General features: G+C 39.3%; 1 protein-coding gene across 11 annotated transcripts in view; it reads left to right on the top strand.

Moving 5' to 3' along the window:
- SLC41A2 (solute carrier family 41 member 2) overlaps positions 1–18,924 on the top strand; it is a 164,469-nt gene that overhangs the window by 41,628 nt on the left and 103,917 nt on the right. For 10 of the 11 annotated variants that reach the window (XM_049884245.1, XM_049884242.1, XM_049884244.1 and 7 more), the window contains one exon: positions 17,411–17,518. The exons of the other annotated variant lie outside the window; for it this stretch is intronic. In XM_049884245.1, the coding sequence (XP_049740202.1) occupies positions 17,411–17,518 (108 nt within the window). The remainder of the gene's footprint in view (positions 1–17,410; positions 17,519–18,924) is intronic. 11 annotated transcript variants of the gene reach the window in all.

Here is an 18,924-nt window from a genome sequence, read left to right as displayed (position 1 = left end):
GGTTTAGTCCAGTTGTGCTGCCCTCCCCTGTATTGTGTGTTGCCTTTCCCATCACCTAAAGTAGTTCTTATCTACTATCTAATTAGTGAATACCCCTCTCCCATCTTCCCTCCCTACCCCTCATAACCACAAAAGAATATTTTCTTCTCAGTTTAAACTATTTCTCAAGTTCTTAAAATAGTGGCCTTATACAATATTTGTCCTTTTGCAACTGACTAATTTCACTCAGCATAATGCCTTCCAGGTTCCTCCATGTTATGAAATGTTTCACAGATTCCTCACTGTTCTTTATCGATGCGTAGTATTCCACTGTGTGAATATACCATAATTTATTTATCCATTCATCCCTTGATGGGCACCTTGGTTGCTTCCATCTTTTTGCTATTGTAAAGAGTGCTGCAATGAACATGGGTGTGCATATATCTGTTCTTGTAAAGGCTTTTATTTCTGTAGGATATATTCCAAGGAGTGGGATTGCTGGATCATATGGTAGTTCTATCTCTAGCTTTTTAAGGAAGCGCCAAATTGATTTCCAAAGTGGTTGTACCATTTGACATTCCCACCAGCAGTGTATGAATGTTCCAGTCTCTGCACAGCCTCTCCAACATTTATTATTTTGTTTTTTTGATTAATGCCAGCCTTCTTGGAGTGAGATAAAATCTCATTGTAGTTTTGATCTGCATTTCTGTAATGGCTAATGATCGTGAGCATTTCCGCATATATCCGTTAGCTACCTGAATGTCTTCTTTAGTGAAGTGTCTGTTCATATCTTTTGCCCATTTTTTTAATTGAGTTATTTGTCTTTTTGTAGTTGAGTTTTTGGAGTATCATGTAGATTTTAGAGATCAGGCGCTGATTGGAAATGTCATAGCTAAAAACTTTTTCTCAGCCTGTAGGTAGTCTTTTTATTCCTTCGGTGAAGTCTTTGGATGAGGTCAGATGTTTGATTTTTAGGAGCTCCCAGTTATCTAGTTTTTCTTCTGCATTTCTTAATAATGTTTTGTATACTGTTTATGCCATGTATTAGGGCTCCTAACGTTGTCCCTATTTTTTCTTCCACGATCTTTATCGTTTTAGATTTTATATTTAGGTCTTTGATCCATTTTGAGCTCGTTTTTGTGCATGGAGTGAGATATGGGTCTTGTTTCATTGTTTTGCAAATGGATATCCAGTTATGCCAGCAGCATTTGTTAAAAAGACTGTCTTTTCCCCATTTAACTGTTTTGGGGCCTTTGTCAAATATTAACTGTTCATATGTGGATGGGTTTATGTCTGGATTCTCAATTCTGTTCCATTGGTCTATGTATCTGTTGTTGTACCAGCACCAGGCTGTTTTGACTACTGTGGCGGTATAATAGGTTCTAAAATCAGGTAAAGTAAGGCCTCCCACTTTGTTCTTCTTTTTTTGGTAATGCCTTATTTATCCGGGGCCTCTTTCCTTTCCATGTGAAGTTGGTGATTTGTTTCTCTGTCTCATTAAAGAATGTCATTGGGATTTGGATCGGAATTGCTTTAAATGTATAGATCGCTTTTGGTAGAAGAGACATTTTTATAGTGTTAAGCCTTCCCATCCATGAGCAAGGTATGTTCTTCCACTTATGTAAGTTTCTTTTGGTTCCTTGCAGAAGTGTATTGTAGTTTTCTTTGTATAAGTCTTTTACATCTCTGGTGAGATTTATTCTTAAGTATTTTATCTTCTTGGGGGCTACTGTAAATGGCATTGATTCGGTGATTTCCTCCTCGATCTTCTTTTTCTTGGTATACAGGAATCCAACTGATTTTTGTATACTTATATCCTGATACTGTGCTAAACTATTAGTTTCAGTAGTTTTTTTGAGGATTCCTTAGGGTTTTCTGTGTATAAGATCATGTCATCTGCAAATAGAGATACTTTTACTTCTTCCTTGTCAATCTGGATGCCCTTTATTTCTTTATCTAGCCTAATTGCTCTGGCTAAGACCTCCAGCACAATGTTGAATAAGAGTGATCATAAAGGGCATCCTTGTCTTGTTCCCGATCTCAGTGGGAATGCCTTCAGGCTCTCTCCATTTAGGGTGATGTTGGCTGTTGGCTTTGTATAAATGCCCTTTATTATGTTGAGGAATTTTCCTTCTATTCTTACTTCGCTGAGAGTTTTTATCATGAATGGGTGTTGAACTTTGTCAAATGCCTTTTCTGCATCAGTTGATAAAATCATGTGGTTCTTGTCTTTTGTTTAGGTGATGTTTTATATTAATTGTTTTTCTAAATTTGAAACATCCCTGCATACCTGGTATGAATCCCACTTGGTCATGGTGAATTATTTTTTTGACATGTTGTTGAATTCTATTGGGTAGAATTTTATTGAGGATTGTTGCATCTAAGTTCATGAGGGATATACGTCTGTAATTTTCTTTTTTAGTGGTGTCTTTACCTGGGTTTGGTATCAGTGATATGCTGGCTTCATAGAATGAATTTGGGAGTATTCCGTCCTTTTCTATGCTCTGAAATACCTTTAGTAGCAGTGGTGTTAACTCTTCTCTGAAAGTTTGGTAGAACTCTGCAGTGAAGCAGTCTGGGCCAGGGCTTTTTCTTGTTGGGAGTTTTTTGATTACCTTTTCAGTCTATTTTGTTATGGATCTATTTAGTTGTTCTACCTCTGTTTGTGTTAGTTTAGGTAGGTAGTGAGTTTCTAGGAAATCATCCATTTCTTCTAGGTTTTCAAATTTGTTAGAGTACAGTTTTTCATAGTAATTGGATATGATTCTTTTCAGTTGAGTCTGTTGTAATATCACCCATCTCATTTCTTATTCAGGTTATTTGCTTCCTCTCCTGTTTTTCTTTGTCAGTTAGGCCAATGGTGTATCAATTTTGTTGATTTTTTTCAAACACCCAGCTTTTGGTCTTGTCTATTCTTTCATTTGTTTTTCTGTTTTCTATTTCCTTTAGTTCTGCTCTAATTTTTATTATTTGTTTTCTTCTGGTGCCTGAGGGTTTATTTTGTTGCTCTCTTTCTATTTGTTCAAGTTGTAAGAATAATTCTTTGATTTTGGCCCTTCTTTTTGGATGTGTGCGTTTATTGATACAAATTGGCCTCTGAGCACTGCTTTTGCTATGTCCCAAAGGTTCTGATAGGAAGTGTTTTCATTCTCATTGGATTCTCTGAATTTCTTTATTCCATCCTTAATGTCTTCTATAATCCAATCTTTTTGAGCACGGTATTGTTCAGTTTCCAGGTGTTTGATTTCTTTACCTGCTTTTTCTGTTACTGTTTTCCACTTTTATGGGCTCATGGTCAGAAAAGATGCTTTGTAATATTGGAATGTTTCAGATTCTGCTAAGGCTTGCTTTATGACCCAAAATGTGGTCTATTCTAGAGAATGTTCCATGTGTACTAGAAAAGAAAGTATACTTGGTTGGTGTTGAGTGGAGTGTTCTGTATATGTCTGTAGGTCACGTTGATTGATTGTGGCATTTAGATCTTCCATGTCTTTGTTGAGCTCCTTTCTGGATGTCCTGTCCTTCACCAAAAGTGGTTTGTTGAAGTCTCCTACTATAATTGTGGAGCTGTCTGTCTCGCTTTTCAAAGCTGATAGAATTTATTTTATGTATCTTGCAGCCTTGTCATTGGGTGCATAAATATTTAATATGGTTATATCTTCTTGGTATATTGTCCCTTTCGTCATTGTATAGTGTCTTTCCTTATCCTTTCTGATGGATTTAACTTTAAAGTCTATTTTGTCAGAAATTAATATTGCCACTCCTGCTCTTTTTGACTGTTTTTTGCTTGATAACGTTTTTTTCTATCCTTTAAGCTTTAGTTTGTTTGTGTCTCTAAGTCTAAGGTGTGTCTCCTGTAGGCAGCATATAGACGGATTGTGTTTTTTAATCCATTCTTCCACACTCTCTTTATTGGTGCATTTAGTTCATTTACATTCAGTGTAATTTATGGATAGATATGAATTTAGTGCTATCATTTTGATGTCTTTTTTTGCATTGTCGACAGGTTCTTTTTCCGACTTAATTTTATGTGCTGAGTAGGTTATCTTTATATATTGTGCTTTCCTCGTATTCATTGTTGTTGATTTTGTTTCTGCTGAGTCACTATTTTTTTCTTGTATATTATTTTGATGAGTAGGATAGTTTGTCTCCTTTGTGGTTACCTTGTAGTTTACTCGTATTTTTCTAAATTTAAACCTAACTTTTATTTCTTTGTATTGCCGTATCTTCCTCTGCATATGGAAGATCTATGATTACATTTCTTAGTCCCTCTTTATTGTTTTAATGTTGTCTTCTTTTGTATAATAACATTGCTGTTACCCTGTTTTTACTTTTTTTTTTTTTCCCTGTCTGCGTTGACTTCTGATTGCTCTGCCCAGTGTTCTAGTCTTGGGTTGATACCTAATATTTTTTATTTTCTAACCAGAGAACTCCCTTTAGTATTTCTTGTAGTTTTGGTTTGGTTTTTACGAATTCCCTAAACTTCTGTTTACCTGGAAATGTCCTATTTTCACCTTCATATTTAAGAGACAGTTTTGATGGATATATGATTCTTGGTTGGCAATTTTTTTCCTTCAATTTTTTAAATAAGTCATCCCATTATCTTCTCACCTGCGTGGTTTCTGCCGAGTAGTCCAAGCTTATTCTTACTGGCTCCCTTTTGTAGGTGGCTTTTTGTTTATCCCTAGCTGCTCTTAAAATTCTGTCTTTATCTTTGGTTTTGGCAAGTTTGATTATAATATGTCTTGGTGACTTTCTTTTAACATTTACTTTATGTGGAGTTCGATGAGCGTCTTGGATAGATATCTTCTCATCTTTCACGATATCAGGGAAGTTTTCTGCCAATAGATCTTCAACAATTCTCTGTGTATTTTCTGTTATCCCTCCCTGTTCTGGTACTCCAATTACTCATAGGTTATTTCTCTTGATAGAGTCCCACATGATTCTTAAAGTTTCTTCATTTTTTAAATTCTTTTATCTGATTTCTCTTCAAATATATTAGTGCCAAGTGATTTATCTTCAAGTTCAGAAATTCTGGCTTCTGTTTGCGCCATTCTGTTTTCTGACTTTCTGTTGAGTTGACTATTTCTGTAATTTTATTGTTAATCTTCTGAATTTCTGATTGCTGTCTGCCTGTGGATTTTTCCAGCTTATTAAATTTTTCATTATGTTCCTGAATAATCTTTCTAATTTCTTCAGTTGCTTTATCTGTGTGTTCCTTGACTTGCTCCACATATTGCCTTATTTCTTTCCGGATGTCTTGGAGGGTTCTGTATATTAAAATTTTGTATTCTGCCTCTGGTAATTCCAGGAATGCAGTTTCATCTAGAAGATCCCTGGATTCTTTGTTTTGAGAGCTTGTTGTGGTGATCATGGTCTGGTTCTTTATGTGACTTGGTATTGACTGTTGCCTCCGAGCCATCTATAAGTTATTGTATCAGTTTATGTTTGCTTATTGTGTCATAGCTTCTTGCTTTGTTTTGTTTAGATATGCCCAAATGGGTTGCTTGAGTGAGCTATCTTGATTATTTTCACCTTTGGAGCTCTGATGTCCTGTCCCCAGAGCCGTTATCAGGTATATTAGTCTAGGAGTCTATTCACTTTTCTTGTATGAATTCAGCTCAGGTGTCCAAGTAGCTGATCATCAAGTGTGTGTTACATGCTCTGTCCTACAGTCTTAGAGGGGCAGGGTTGATTGGTGTAGGTACCGGTATCTGGTTGCAGCAGGGGGTCACTCTCTGAACAAGGCAGGGGGTTGAGAACTGACCCCCAAGGGTCTGTGAGGGTAGTGTGTCCCTGTTCCCTAGAGTGTGCAGGTGGGTGGGTTCTGCAGATGGACTGTGGGCACCCAGTGTTTTTGGTTGTAAGGACTGGGAGGTCCAGTTATCCTTGGACCCCTGTCGCGGGTGGCTGGGAGACCTGAGTAGAGTTACCAGTCCTTAGGCCCCTGATGTGGGTAGGTGAGGACCCTGTTTAATAGGCAAAGCAATGTCAAATATCAAACACTCACCTCTCTACCACACAACTGAAATGGTTGCAGTCTGCCAACAAGGGCCTATTCTCCTGAAATAGGCCCACACAGGTACATGCAGAGGGGACAGTTGCTCAAAGTCCACAGACTGTTAATGCCTGGACAGGAGCCACTTCTGTCCTGAGCTCCCCGGTTAGTGGATATGGCAAATTATCTTTTCCCCCAAATGCAAATTTTTTCCTTCGCCAAGGCTGGGAGGATGGCTCTAGGTGCTCAACAGGGCGTGTCTCAGGCCCAGGGAATTCATCTGCTGAAGCCGGTTTCGGGGTGGGGGATGCACGGTAAAATATACGAAGTACTTAGCTTTCACTGAGAGTGCCATTCTTCTTGGGTTCCGGAGGTGTGAGTAGGCTGTGTGGCTGGCTGCTTCTCCCTAAGGAAACTGCGGTCGAACACTAGTACCAGCCTGCCACCTCCGCGGCTCTGGGAGTGGTGCTGAGAGCTCCCTGCGATTCAGGTCCAGTAACTCCTCTCTGCTTCTGAACCGTCTCTTCCTCCCCCTGCCCCTCTGTTTGTTTTCTAAGCTTGCATTTGATGCTCAGGGCTCCTAGTTTGTCACAAATATACTCGTTTCACTTGTTTTTCAGGTCTTTGTTGTAAAGAGGGCTCACCAGAAGCATCTGTCTATTCTGCCATCTTGGCTCTGCCTCCAACAATTAAAAAATTTTAAGTTTGTCTCTGCATGTGCCACCTCAGCTAGATCATCAAATTCAGGATTGTTGTTATTGCTGTTAGGTGCTGTTGAGTTGATTTTGACTTAGAGTGATCCCATGCACAACAGAATGAAACACTGCCTTGTCCTGCAACATCCAGCCCATTGTGCAGCTACTGTGTCAGTCCATCTCGTTGAGGGTCTTCTTCTTTTTTGCTGACCCTCTACCAAGCATGATGTCCTTCTCCAGGGGCCAGTCCTACCTGATAACATGTCCAAAGTGTGTGAGACAAAGTCTCACCGTTCTCGCTTCTAAGGAGCATTCTGGCTGTACTTCTTCCAAGACGGATTTGTTTGTGATTCTGGCAGCCGGTGGTGTATTCAGTATTCTTTGTCAGCACCGTAATTCTTTGGTCTTCCCTATTCATTGTCCACCTTTTGCATGCATATGAGGTGATTGAAAATATCATGGCTAGAGTCAGGTGCACCTTAGTCCTCAAAGTGACATCTCTGCTTCTTATACTTTGTTGTTGTTGTTGTTAGGTGTCGCTGAGTCAGTTTCCACTCATAGCGACCCTATGAACAGCAGAACGAAGCACTGTCCTGGCCATCCTCACAGTCATTGCTGTGTGAGGCCATTGTTGCAACCACTGTGTCAACCCGTCTTGTCCAGCATCTTCCTTTTTTTTTTGCCGACCCTCTACCTTACCAAGCATGTTGTTCTCCAGGGGCTGGTCCTTCCTGATAATATGCCCAAGGTACATGAGACAAAGTCTCACCATCCTTGCATCCAAGGAGCACTTTTGGGGTCCTTTATAGCAGATTTGACCAATGCAGTGCATCATTGCATTTCTTGACTGCTGCTTCCAGGGGTATTGATTATGGTTCTAAGAAAAGGGAAATCCTTGACAACATCAGTCTTTTCTCTGTTTATCATGGCGTTGCCTATTGGTCCACTTGTGAGGATTTTTGTTTTCTTTATGTTGAGGTGTAATCTACACTGAAGGGTGTAGTCTTTGATCTTCATCAGTGGTTCAAGTCTTCTTCACTTTCAGCAAGCAACATTGTGTCACCTGCATATTGCAGGTTATTAGTGATTTTTCCACCAACTCTGATGCCATGTCCTTCTTCCTATAGTCCAGCTTCTCAAATTATTTGCTCAGCATACAGGCTGAATAAGTATGGTGAAAGGATACAACCCTGACACATAGAAAATTTCCTGATTTTAAACTACACGCTATCCCCTTGTTCTGTTCAAATTACTGTCTCTTGACCTGTATACAGGTTCTGCATGAGCATGATTAAGTGTCCTGGAATTCCTGTTATTTTCAGTGTTATCCATATTTTGTTATGATCCACACAGTTGAATGCCTTTGCATAGTCAATACAATACGGGTAAACATTCTCTGCTTTCAGCCAAGATCCATCTGACATTGGCAGTGATATCCCTCGTTCCCCATCCCCTTCTGAATCCAGCTTCAATTTCTGGCAGTTCCCTGTCCATGTACTGCTGCAACTGTTTTCAAATGATCTTTAGCAAAATTTTACTTGTGTGTGATATTAATGGTATTGTTCGATAATTTCTGCATTCTGTTAAATTACCTTTCTTTGAAATGGGCACAGATATGGATCTTTTCCTGTCAGTTAGCTGTCTTCCAAATTTCTTGGCATAGATGAGTGAGCGCTTCCAGTGTTGCATCCGTTTGTGGAAACATCTCAGTTGGTATTCCATCAATTCCTAGAGCCTTGTTTTTCACCAGTGCCTTTTTACAGCTTGTACTTCTTCCTTCATTATCATTGGTTCTTGATCATATGCTACCTCCTGAAATGGATGAATGTCAACCAGTTCTTTGTGGTGCAGTGACTGTATATTTCTTCTGTCTTAGCTATCTATTGCTGCTATAACAGAAATACCACAAGTGGATGACTTTAACAGAGAAATTTATTTTCTCACAGTTAAATGGCCGTTACTGTCTTAAAGTAATATTCTAATATTTTGACAGATGGCAGATTAAGGCAGACTACTTGGCCACTATCTCCCTTCTGTTTAATACTCCATCTCGTTCCTGTTGTGTGTAAGATCTGTAGTCCTCCCTGTTTTCTATTTTTCTTTTTGAATTATCAGTCAGCTTGCATCATCAATTAATGTTTACTGTGAAAAATTGCCAAGATCACTTGTTTTGAGTTGGAGGTATAATTCAAAGACCAAGTTTTATAGATATTACCTTTACCTTACAAATGAGAAAATTGAGCGTCAGGGAGTACATTCAGCTAGTAAATGCAGCTTGAGGATTCAAAGCCAAAAATTCTAACCCAATATCTGTGCCTTTTCAGTAGTAGTTATTGTTGTTATTAGGTGCCATCAAATCGATTCCAACTCATAACGACCCTACGTACAACAGAACAAAACACTGCCCGGTCCTGTGCCATCCTCATGTGAAGATGGAAATTCCAGAACACTTACTTAATTGTGCTCACGAGGACCTGTACATAGATTTAAGAGTCAGTGGTTTGAACAGAACAAGGGGATACTGTGTGGTTTAAACTCAGGAAGATGTGCATCAGGGTTGTATCCTTTGACCATACCTATTCAGTCTGTGTGCTGAGCAATAATCTGAGAAGCTGCAAATAATCAGAGAAGTTGGACTATATGAAGAAGAATGAGACATCAGGATTGGAAGGAGACTCATTAACATACTGGGACATGCAGATGATACAACCTTTCTTGCTGAAAGCGAGAGGACTTAAAGCACTTACTGATGAAGATCAAAGACTACATCGTTCAGTATGGATTACACCTCAATATAAAGAAATTCTTTAGTAGTAGGAAATACAAATGTATGGATTATAACTATAGTGTATGACTGCATACTTGAAGTACCTTAAGAGGTAAAAAGCAAGTGCTGTAGGAATTCTACAGAGGTACCAAAAAGACCTATGAGGATATAGAATGACTGCTTTTACATATTTGAGCTTATTCCAAAGGAGCGAGCTCTTGTCCCAATCTAACGTATCTTGATACAGTCTCGTCAACTTGGTTAGGCACATAGGTCCCCAGTTACTTAATCAAGCACTAATCCAGATGTAGCTGTGAAGATATTTTATAGATGTGGTTAACATCTAAAGTCAGCCGACTTTAAGGACACTGATTGTATCATCTCAGTAAAGCGGGTGGACCTCATCTAATCAATGAAAGGAGCAATTTGAGATAAAACTTAGGTTTCCCAAAGAAGAAGAAATTCTCAAGACTCTAACACAGAATGCTGCCTGATTTCATGCCGCCTGGCCTGCCCTACAGATTTCAGACTTGACACCCCTCAAAATCCTCTGAGTCAATTCCTTAAAATCAATCTCAGTCTAAATCAATCTCTGTGTCTGTGCCTATGTCTGTATCCATATATCTCCTATTGGTTCTGTTCTGTGGTTGATCCTGACTCATACACCTGCTTTCGTGTCCTTGTGCCTTACAATACCCCTTTATTCATTTTTGCACCCCAGGTTAAAGAAGTTTGTAAAAGAGCGTGTAAAGCAACTGTTACAGAATCTGGGAGAGAAATGTTCATTAAATGTTAACAAGTGTCATTCATTGAATGTTCTGTGTCAAGGCATTACATAAATTATTTGATACTTACGATGAACTTCTGAGTTAGGTGATTTTATTAGTTTCCTAGGGCTGCTGTAAAAAGTACCACAAATTGAGTGGCTAAAAGTAAAATGTATTCCCTCACCATTCTGGAGGCAAGAAGTCTGAAATCAGGGTGTCAGAAGTGTTGATTCCTTCTGAGGGTGAATCTGTCCCATGCCTTTCTCCAGCTTTTCAGTGAGGGCCAGCAATTCTTGGCATTCCTTGGCTTGTAGATGAATTAGTTTAGTCTCTGCCCCCATCTTCACCTGCCTTTCTCCCTGTGTGTCTGTATCTCTTTTCAGAAGGATACCAGTCATATTAGGGTCCATCCTAATAACCTCCTGTAATGGATTGCACTGTGTCCCCCCAAAATATTTGTCAGCTTGGTTAGGCCATGTGTGGTTGTCCTCCATTTTGTGATTTTCCTGTGTGGTATAAGTCATAATCTCTGTCGTTAAAAAGGATTTGGGTGGGATTGTAACACCCTTACTAAGGTCACAGCCCTCATGCAGCGTAAAGGGAGTTTCCCTAGGGTATGGCCTACACCACTTTTCATCTTACAAGACATAAAAAGCAAGGGAATCAAGCAGAGAGTTGGGGACCTCATACCACCAAGAAAGATGCACTGGGAGCAGAGCATGTCCTTTGGACCCAGGGTTCCTGTGCAGAGAAGCTCCTAGTCCAGGGGAAGAGCGATGAGGAGGCCGACACAGAGCAAGCCTTCCCCTGGAGCTGACGCCCTGAATTTGGACTTTTAGCCTACTTTACTGTGAGGAATAAACTTCTCTTTATTAAAACCATCCACTTTTGGTATTTCTGTTATAGCAGCACTAGATGACCAAGACACCTCCTGTTACTTGATTATATCTGAAAAGACCCTATGTTCAAATAAGATCACCTTCACAGGTTAGGTCTGAAACCTATCTTTTTGGAGGACACAGTTCAACCCATAACAGTGATTCTATTTTCATTTTACACATGAAGTTTAAAGATTAAATGATTTGCCTAAGGTTGCACAGCTGGTAAGTGGCTGAATTAAACCCAGTCAAAACTCTTTTGTTGTAAGAAATTGAAACCTAATTCCAGTTAGTTCAAGCAACAAAAGAAAATGCATTGTTTCATGTAACTGGAAAGAACAGTGGTACAGCCTATCTTAGATGCGACTAGATCAGAAACTTAATTTTATCCTTACCTTCTCTCATTTTCTTTCATTTCAACTTCAATTTTGTCTCTTGGTCTCATTCTTTCCTACTGCTTATAGCTGCTGACAGCTGTGGGGTCATATCCTTTTAGCTTGTTTTACAAGCTGCCTTCAATTCGAAAGATTCTAGGGAAGAACTCTTTAGTTGGCTAGTTTTTTGATCACATGGACCAGTTGGTGTGACTATGGGTATATGGTCCTGTGATTAACTCAGTTTGGGTTATGTTTGTACCTCTGGGGGCTGGTGGACACTAAGATTGATAGTCTTACCAAAACCTCATAGAATGGGAGTTGAACTTCTTTTCAGAGGAGTGGGGTGGGTATCGTTAAAGGAAAGGAAATGGAAAGTGTGCACGAGAGACAAGAACAACATCTCTAGAGCCTTTATTCCTCCAGCCTAGGACATGGCCCTTCTGTGGTCTTACGGGTTATCTAAACCAGTGCTTCTCAATGTGTGCTCCCTGGACCAGCAGCGTGAGCATCATTTGGTAATTTGTTAGATAAAAACACAAATTTTCAGGCCCCATTCTAGACCTACTGAATTAGAAACCCTGAGGTAGGACTGGGGCCCATTAATCTGTTTTTACCAGCCTTCCAGGTGATTCTGATGCAGGCTAAAGTTTGGGAACCACTGATCTTTTTTTTTTTAAAGCCCTTTAGCACTCTGCCTAATGTCTTACACAGGGCAGACATTTAATAACTTTTTGTTGAATGAATAAATCAAATACGTCTCTGTTAAAAGGATTCCTGAATTTTGATAAACCAAATTTTCAGTTTTAGATCATAAAATGTCAGAATTGGAAAGATCCTTAGAAATCACCTAGTCCGAGCCCTTTGTCTTTTCTTCCCTAACTGAAAATAGATTTTTAAATGATTTGCCCAAGAATATACACCCGGTAAGTGCCGAGAGCCCTCTCTTGTGAATAGATCCTGTCTTTTGTATAACATGCCGTATGCGTGTCTTGGGTTGTCCATAGACTTAACGCTGGGATTCTATAAAATAAGGCCCGTGGTAGCCCCCCATCAACCTCAAGTAAATAGTAGATTAGCTGAATTAATACCTTCGGAACATCCAATAATTCCTTGGGAAATTTATGCGAATCATTAGGGTACTTTTAAAAGTCAGTGTCTACAGAGCCTTGAGATTCTGTTGTATTCTGTGAAGAGTCTTGTTGTAATGCTGAAAAGTAATGCTTTGAAATAAACCATATTCTAGCTCTCACATTTTCCTTGTTTTATTACTCTACTGCTGCTGCAGCATGTGTGTGTTTCAGAATTCAGATTGAATGATGCAATATTCCTGAGTTATATTTCTAATCCTGGAATTTTGAGAGGGTGCTGCCGTGATTAAGCACTCTGCCGCTAACCAAAAGGAGTAGAAAAATGTGGCAGTCTGCTTCCATAAAGATTACAGCCTTGGAAACCCTATGGGGCAGTTCAGGATTGACTCAACAGCAATGGGTTTGGTTTTTTCGGGTTACTCTTCGGATGTGGAAAGTAGATCAGAGAGGAAAAGGATGCTTTGAAGTTTTGTGGATAAAATGCCAGGGTTTTGAAAGTGCAAAGGAAAGGTAAGAGGGTGATAGCAGTGTTAAAGTAATTTTTGTCACCAGTGTCTCAATTAACAAAACTAGAATGACATCACCATGTTTGTCCCCTTTATAGAATACAGCTATAGTTTTAGAGTTTGTATTGAAGAAAAAATACCTCTGAACGCTTCTGTGACCCCAGCTATTAGGTAACAACACTTCCTGTTTTTTTTACTGAAAAGGCAACACATGGACTTCCATTTTTGGTAAGATAGAGTAGACATTCTTTTACATGTTCCTCCTGTTAAGTAAAACTAAAAGCTCTGGAAGTTTTGTATGAAATAAACATAAGAAAACTCTGAACGGTAGAGAGGAGGAAGCAGACTGGCTAGAGACCTTGGAACTAGAGGAACAACCCACAGTGGTTTTTCTGGGTTTTCTTTTTTCTTCATTTATCCCAGACTTGGAGCTGAAGAAGCTAGCAACCCGGAAATACCAATGAATACAAACACAAAAAGCTCCCAAAAAAGCCTGCTTTCTCTGACTGGAGGACCAGGAAAGGGGCAGCCTAGCAAGACCGAAAACTTTTGGATAATAACTGGTCTATGCCAGCCAAACACTACAAAAAAGCTGTGGCCACACGCATACCTGCAAAGGCCCGTGGGGTGCTTAAACCTCCATCCTTGAGATGCCATGTCTGTATCAAGTTCAAATTTGTAAATAGGTGAAATTTATTTTTGGCATTAGCCACCTCGGCATTCCCCCTCTGAACTCTTCTGCATTACCTCTTCTTGGCAAGAAAATTAACTGATAATATATCTTGATGTTATAGCTAATAAGCGCTCCATCATTGTTATTTATTACAATGTGCGGCACAGTCCTGAGCACAACCTTATGGATCAGGTACATTCATCTCCCGATTTTAGATAAAGAGGTAAAGCATAGTTTGACCAAGTCACACACGGTAAGATGTAGAGGCAGGATTTCATCCTAGGATTCCCTGGGTGGTGCAAACAGTAACGTGCTCACTGCTAACTGAAAAGTTGGCGGTTAGCTGTACCCAGAGGTACCTCAGAAGAAAGGCCTGGTGCTCTACTGCAGAAAAATCAGACACTGAAAACCCTACGGAGCACAGATCTACTCTGACACAGATGAGGTTGCCATGAGTCAGAACTGACTTCGTGGCAACTGTTTTTTCTATCTAAGTGTGGAGCCTTTCCTCATGACTACCGTGCTATACTGTTTCTCACTGTTCCTGTAGTTCCCAAAATCTGTGTTAAGACATCCCAGGGTGCCACAGTGAACTCTGTGTGCCGCAGGATGTTTTTGATTTTGGAGGGAAACACAGCGACATCTCTTGAACACTGCACAGACTATTAGGTCAGGGTGGTTCAACATTTCAACATTAAATTATACTCCATTCTTTTCGATGACATATCTTTGCAAAGCTTGGTTTTAAGCGGCTGCTGTGATGAAAAGCACGTAAGTACCGATGTGGAACAGGAAACGAAGGTAATTTCGAGGTTTGAGAGATTGTGCAGTGCTCAACAGGTGCGCACATCCCATTAGTAAATAATAGTGGTTATATAAGAATGACAAAAAAATTTTTTTCAATTTATTTGTACTTCTTCAGATGGCTGTTCTTAGAATGTAGATGTTTATGTTTGGGAACCTTTGCAAGTACACTTCTGCAGGTGTAGAGAAAAGAATGTAGACTTTCGCATGAGGAAGGCTGATGTAATTAATACCTGTTATTGTTACCATATCGATGCTAAGGTGTTAGGGATTTCATAGTTCTCACAGGAGTATTCGATTTGAATTGGTCTTGGAAAGAGTTATAACAACCCAAGGAATGCTTCCCAACAGATGTAAATATGATAGCATGTGACCAATAGAGATATTTAGATATTATTCTGGTGTTTCTAAAATAATATCATATAGGTAGGAGTCTTAAAATGATAACTTGGATAAGATGTATTCCTGAATTATCTCTGGTCTGATAAAAATAATACTTACAGGTTTACTGTGAAAATTAGATGAGTAAACCTAAAGGATAGTGGCTAACACGTAGCAATCATTCAGTAAATGTTAGATATTGTCAGTATTTATTATCATATTTTAAATAATTTATTTTTTGTTGAGAATATGCACAGCAAAAACATATACCGATTCAAGTTTCAACATGCACATTTCAGTGACATTGGTTACATTCTTCGAGTTGCACAACCATTCTCACCCTCCTTTTCTGAGTTGTTCCTTCCCCAATAACATAAACTCACTGCCGTCTTAAGTTTTCTGTGTAATCTTTTGAATTGCTGTTGTCAGTTTGATCCCATATAAACCAAAAAAACCCACTGCTGTCGAGTCAGTTCCGATTCATTGAGACCCCGTTGGGTTTTCAAGGCTGTAAATCTCTACAGAAGCTTACTGCCACATCTTTCTCCCAAGGAGCCGCTCGTGGTTTTGAACCTATGATGGCTTTAACTACTGAGCCCCCAGGTCTCCTTTTGAGCCCATATAGATAGATCTTAGAAAGCATAATGCTCAAGGCAGACATTCTTTACTAGTTAATCTAAACTATTGGCTGGTTTTAAGAAGATTTCAGGGGGTATTTTTGGTTTAAGGTTTAAAGATTATCTCAGGGCAATAGTCCTGGGGGTTCATCCAGCCTCCATGGCTCTCATGGATTCCATGAGAATTTGAAATTCTGTTCTGCATTTTCACTGTTTTGATCAGAATTTTTCTGTAGAATCTTTGATCAAAATGTTCAGTAATGGTAGCTGGCACCATCCAGTTCTTCTGGTCTGATGGCAAAGGAGGTAGTTGTTCATGGAGGCAATTAGCCACACATTTCATTTCCTCCTCCTACTCCTGACTCCACTTTTTCCTCTGTTGCTCCAGGTGAATAGAGACAAACTGTGCCTCAGACGCCCACTTGCAAGCTTTTAAGACCCCAAGCACTATGCAGTGAGCTAGGAGGTAGAACAGAAGCATGAAACATGTTATTAGGCCAATTAATTGGGATGTGCAACCCTACCCTTCATCAGGGCAATTTCTCCATCACCGTAAACCCGAAACTCAGTACTCCATAATAATGATTATTGTCTGTTGTTATCATAGTCATCACCACCATCATCACCATCATCTCTGAAGGGCGAATATGCTGCTAGCACACTAGAGTTCTTAACCCATCATAAAACATAGATAAAATTGTTTTAGGTTTTTGACAGGCTAAAGGATCTGGCATTCTGGAGTGAGCTGGTTCTGGATGCATAGTACCTTTTCAGGTCCATACTGAACTGTCTTGAACCCTGGAGGGATTCACTTGGGAATTCTTGGAACCAGGATTTTACCCAAGACTGATCATTTCCTAAACTCTCTTTACAAAAAAACTCTGTTTAGGCCCTAGTTATATTTATTTGAAACAGCCACTAGGAAAACTTGGGGGGCAAATTGAATTTTCCTTTCATTTATCTGATGGATTTAGGTTATGCTTGTGTGTTCTCTATCCTTTTTGACATAAAGTTATTATACTTAGTCCATCAAGTCTTTTAATGGGAAAATCACTTCTAAATAACATTTGTAAAATAGCACTTTACATCTATATGGTCTTGTCAGTGTAGAAAATGCTTTACTATCTGCCATTTTCATTATCATGGTATTCTCTGAGGGCTTGACAGGGCAGATGCTATCCTATTTTCATGGCAGAAGAAATTGAGATCAGAAAGGTACGTACGCGACTCGTCTGAGACCACACAGCCAGGTTGACAGATCCATGCCTAGAATCCCAAATCTTTTACTTTCCAGTTTACTGCTCTGTTTATGATTCTGTGCTCTGGAACCTCTTGCCTCACAGCCTAGAATGGGGACCAGAACATGGGACTGCTCAGAACTCCTGAGATCAACTCTAGGTCCCATCTTTTGACCTTTGGGAAAATGATTGAATTTCTCGTTCTTCATTTCCTCATTTATTAAATTAGATAATAACACTACTGTAATTTTCTGTGGGGTTATATAGTAAATGTTAGAACCAGGATTCAAATCCAGGTTATCTGGTTCCAGGCTCTATGCTCTTTAACCACCAGCCATACTGCCTCTTTCCATCATAAAGGGGTAAAGCAAAATCTAAGAAACTCAGGATTGTATAGGAAACTAGATGTAGAATGGGATGTAATGACCATGTTAGCTGTCACTCCAATGCTAGCTGAAGCTTCTGAAGTAACTCAAGGCTTCAAAGCCCAGGAGAATGGTGTTATGCTGAATGTTTACTGATTAAGTGACCTGTAGTCATTCAAGATGTAGATGCAAAGTTAGCAAAATGCTGGGAAGTTTAAAAACATCTTTGTCCTAAAGTGTTTTTAACTGTCAGAAAATTTTACTTTTTTTCTTACAGCACTGGGAGGTATTCAAAAAAGTAACGGAAGTCTTTATTCTCGTTCCTGCACTTCTTGGTCTCAAAGGGAATTTAGAAATGACTTTGGCCTCCAGATTGTCCACTGCAGTAAGTTTTTTACCCCCTGGAAGTATGTATATTACTTACGCTGTTTCTGTCTACTAAGGAGAGCTTGTACCAGGAAAAAGTTTTTTCCCAGTTATTGCTAAGTTTCTGGATCACTCGGGGCTGTGCTAGGTAGTTATGTCTGATATAACCTGATAATCAGATTAGAGTTTCTAATCTGAGAAGTATATGTTCTCCTTTATCCTGAGAAGTAGTAGTATACTTTGCCTCCTTTTATGTCAGAATATTCTGGCAATGACCGTCAGTGTTTAAGACATGGGGTAAGTCAGGTATTGAGATTTTTCATGGTTGGATGGTTGGTTGATCGGTGTTTAAGCTTTTTGTGATGTAAAATAACATCTGCTTATAATAAAACCTAAAAATGGGTTAAATACATATATAGAAAAAAATTATAAACTTCCTCCAATTCTCCACCTAGAGATAACCACTATTAACATTTTGGTGTAGATCCTTCTATACCTGGAATCTATACTTATATATAGTTAGGTATATCATAACGTATATTGTTGTTGTTGTTAGCTGCTGCTGACTCTGACTCATGAAGACTTTGTGTACAACAGAGCGAAACATTGCCTGGTCCTTACACTGTCCTCACAGTCACCACTGTGTTGGAGTCCATTGTTCTGGCTGTTGTGTCGGTCCATCTCACCGAAGGTCTCCCACACCTGCACTGGCCCTTTGCTTCACCAAACATGACGTCCTCCTCTTGCTATTGACTGATCCCTTCTGATGACATGTCTGAGGCAATTGAATCAGACAATGTTCTGTTTTAATCCGTAAGGCTTTCATTGACTAATTGTCACAAGTAGATCACCAGGCCTTTCTTCCTAGTCTGTGTTAGACTGGAAGCTTCACTGAAGCTTGCCCACCTTGGAGGACCGTGTTGATATTTGAAACACTAGCAGTACAGCATCCAGTACCATAGCAACATGCAAACCACCAGAGTGTAGACAGGTGGTGGTATAATGTATGTTTTACTGATTTTTTTTCCAGGTGCCATCTTTTCCCAATGGTCTGCACTTGCATTATGTTATAAGAACTGATAGATTACCTAGCTAGAATGCAATTGGAAAGGCTTTTTGGCAGAAGAGGAGAATAAAAAAGAGGTCTTGAAAAACAAAAGCAGCAACATTTGAGGGAAAAGAAGATTATTAGAATGGAAGTTAAAATGTGGTTTTCATTTCATTTTGTTGGAAAATGAACTTTATTCTTATAAATAGAGTTAAGCATACAAACATTTAAGCAGCTTGATAGCTTTGCCAGGAAAACTAAAATTTTGGCTAGCCCAACCTCAGAATATTTTTAATAGCAACATTCTTGAGCATTATCTGGCATTTGTTTAGACCCAAATAATAGATTAAATGTGCCCATCCATTTTGAGAAGAAGC

The sequence above is a fragment of the Elephas maximus genome, chromosome 4, assembly GCF_024166365.1.
Source record: "Elephas maximus indicus isolate mEleMax1 chromosome 4, mEleMax1 primary haplotype, whole genome shotgun sequence".
In the NCBI taxonomy this organism is placed as follows: domain Eukaryota; kingdom Metazoa; phylum Chordata; class Mammalia; order Proboscidea; family Elephantidae; genus Elephas; species Elephas maximus.
The sequence above is the reverse complement of the archived record's forward strand: the minus strand, read 5'-3'. Positions and strand labels throughout refer to the sequence as shown.